This window comes from Gossypium raimondii, chromosome 6 (genome assembly GCF_025698545.1).
Source record: "Gossypium raimondii isolate GPD5lz chromosome 6, ASM2569854v1, whole genome shotgun sequence".
In the NCBI taxonomy this organism is placed as follows: domain Eukaryota; kingdom Viridiplantae; phylum Streptophyta; class Magnoliopsida; order Malvales; family Malvaceae; genus Gossypium; species Gossypium raimondii.
In genome coordinates, this window is record NC_068570.1 from 55,197,697 (window position 1) to 55,200,530 (window position 2,834).

Here is a 2,834-nt window from a genome sequence, read left to right on the forward strand (position 1 = left end):
ATAGTTAAACCCAATTTTGAAATCTTTAGAGAGACTAAATTCTGAAAATAAAAAGATAAGGACTAAATTCTAAAAATTCAAAAAGTAAAGGGTCTAATAACAGACTTTAACACAAATATAAACACACAACTTTTTTTTTTTTTAAATCCTCTTCAATATATGTTTTTTAAAACTTTCTTTGCTTTCTCTCCTCTATTTATATAGTCTTTGTTTCCCAACTTTCAACTAAAGCAACTTTCCTCTGTATATTTCGCTCTCTGCTTTTTAACAATGGAACACAACGAAAAATGCGCCCAATCTCAATCCTGTTCTTCTTCACCACGTTTTCCATCCCGTAACTCTCAATCTCCTCCTCCACCACCACCGCCACCAGCTTCTCCTTCTCTTCCTCCTGCGCCGACGCCTACGGTTGTTCTCAGCCCTTGCGCTGCCTGCAAAATCCTTCGCCGCCGCTGCGTCGAAAAGTGTGTTTTAGCTCCTTATTTCCCTCCAACCGAACCTTATAAATTCACCATTGCTCATCGAGTTTTTGGAGCTAGTAATATCATCAAGTCTTTACAGGTAATTTTCCTATTTTAATTTCCACCCCCTCCCTCAAACCGCCATTACAACCAGTTTTTTATTATCAAAAGCATGATTATATGTTAAAAGCAATAATAATAATTTATCTATTTTATTAAATTTGAATTTTGATAATAATAATTATTTTTCAATAATATCACGTACAATCTTGTTAGCTTTTTTCATTTCGCTTTAAATATATTAATGAGATCGTTTCCAGTTTACGTAAACATTTCAAATAATTAATTACTCGATGTGACTTATTATTATTGAATCAATGTTTTAACTGGGCCCAATGATTGCTAAAAGTAAAATATAAAAATAATGAAAATTATTTAATTTTTAAAATTGCTTGTAAATAAAAAATAGCATTAAATACTCACCAAAAATTTATATCAAGATTTATATACCTGTATAATTCAATTAAAACATTATTACCAAATTGAGAAAATATTATTTTTCAAGTATTTCGTCGCAATCTTGTTTGGACCAATCCGATAACTTGCTAAATTTTAAAATATTAAAAATCATATTAATAATTATTTTTAATATTATTAAAAAATCAAAATCCTTTCCCAAGATTTACCTCTATAAGTTTAACTATATTCCAAACCATAACAAAATTTTTAAAATTAAATCGGTTTTAATTAAATAAATTATAAAAATTATAAAACTTTTAAAATAAAAATAATTATAAAATTCGGTTCAACCTATTCGAACTATTTTGCACCAATTATTTCATTTGTTCTAACTTAAGGATGGCACCAAGGGTTAGCCAAGATCTCCTAAAATGAGAAAATATCACTTTTAACCCTTTAAATTTTATAAATTTATATGATAATAAATGGTAAAATTGTATTTTTTAAAGAAAATGATAAAATTTTAATTTAATGTTTCAAAAATTATAAAGATATAAATCGATGAAATTGTATTTTAACTGTCGGTCCAATTCAATCTGGTTTCGATAACCTTAAACACTACTTATTTCCAACATTTACATTTTTTTTCTAGGAACTACCGGAGTCACAAAGAGCCGACGCTGTAAGCAGCATGGTATACGAGGCGAGCGCTCGGATCCGCGATCCCGTGTACGGCTGCGCCGGGGCGATTTGCCAACTTCAAAAACAAGTGAGCGAGCTCCAAGCCCAACTAGCCAAAGCCCAGGCGGAGATCGTGACAATGCAATGCCAACAAGCCAATTTGCTAGCCATAATATTGGAAATGAGTCAATCAAAAGAAGCCAATATTTCTCAGCATCAACCTTATAATATGGACACCACTTGTTTTCTGGATGACAACAATCTTGGTTCGGCTTGGGAGCCTCTTTGGACGTGAAGGAAAAAAAGAAGAAGGTTGAAGATGATGATGGAATTTAGTTATAAAAATATTTATAGATATATTTAAGGGGGATAAAGAATTAAATCAAATATTGTATTTTTTTATATTTATATTTATAGTTTAGAGAATTTTCAATGAAGTAATTAGTTTTTTAGTAGAAATGTGTCCCTAATGCTTTTCTTTTTTTCAATTTTTATATTAAAAATTCCTAGTTTAAAATGAAGGAAAATGTTATGATTTAAATTTTAGGTATGTCAGATATATAATTTTATGAATTAATTAAACTAAATTCTGGTACATTTTGTCAAATCTTTTGACCAAAGGAACTCTTGGAGATTTAGAATTTAGGCCTACAATTTTGTTTTTTGTTTTTGTAAATATATATTTATATAATTTTCAATAAATTGATTGGTTTTAGGGTTAATATAACTTTTAATCCATGAACTTGACCATTAATTTCACTTTGGTATTTATTTATTTATTTTTGTTAACTTTGGTATCTGAACTTGACAGCTAGATTCATTTTGGTCTCTAATCTTGACAAATGTAAAGACTTGATGATGTTGTACAGTCTCAAAGTGCCACGTCATCAAAATTTGAAGAAATCCAAGTTTAAGAACCAAAATAAACCTAATCGTCAAGTTCGGTCCTTGATTTTATTATCGAAAAGTGCCCCTATGTTTAAATAAAAAAGATAGAGAGATATTGTAGATTTAAATTCCATTATATTACGTACCATTTAAAAAAAAAATGATTTCATGAGCTAATTAAACTACTTCAATTTTTTTCATCAATCATTTTTCCCCAAATGAAACCTTTACAAATTCGGGTTTAGGGTTTTTAAAGTATACTCTTTCGACTTTTAAAATTTAGACCCTATTTTTAATTACAAGAATTTAACCTCTCTACTTGTTTGATTTAAAACTAAAGTTCAA

General features: G+C 29.0%; 1 protein-coding gene across 1 annotated transcript; it reads left to right on the forward strand.

The window, feature by feature from the left end:
• Nucleotides 1-208: 208 nt before the first annotated feature.
• Nucleotides 209-2,052, forward strand: LOC105772843 (LOB domain-containing protein 1). The gene is made up of 2 exons (XM_012594316.2): nucleotides 209-561; nucleotides 1,573-2,052. Exons 1-2 carry the CDS (start codon nucleotides 271-273, stop codon nucleotides 1,894-1,896), a joined length of 615 nt encoding a protein of 204 aa, XP_012449770.1. The 5' UTR covers nucleotides 209-270; the 3' UTR covers nucleotides 1,897-2,052.
• The last annotated feature ends 782 nt before the right edge of the window (nucleotides 2,053-2,834 follow it).

Bases quoted from the DNA above. Each gene is read 5' to 3' on its own strand.
- LOC105772843 (XM_012594316.2), top strand. From the start codon at position 271: ATGGAACACAACGAAAAATGCGCCCAATCTCAATCCTGTTCTTCTTCA. The intron at 562-1,572 runs GTAATTTTCCTA...TTTTTTTTCTAG, and splicing joins ATATCATCAAGTCTTTACAG to GAACTACCGGAGTCACAAAG.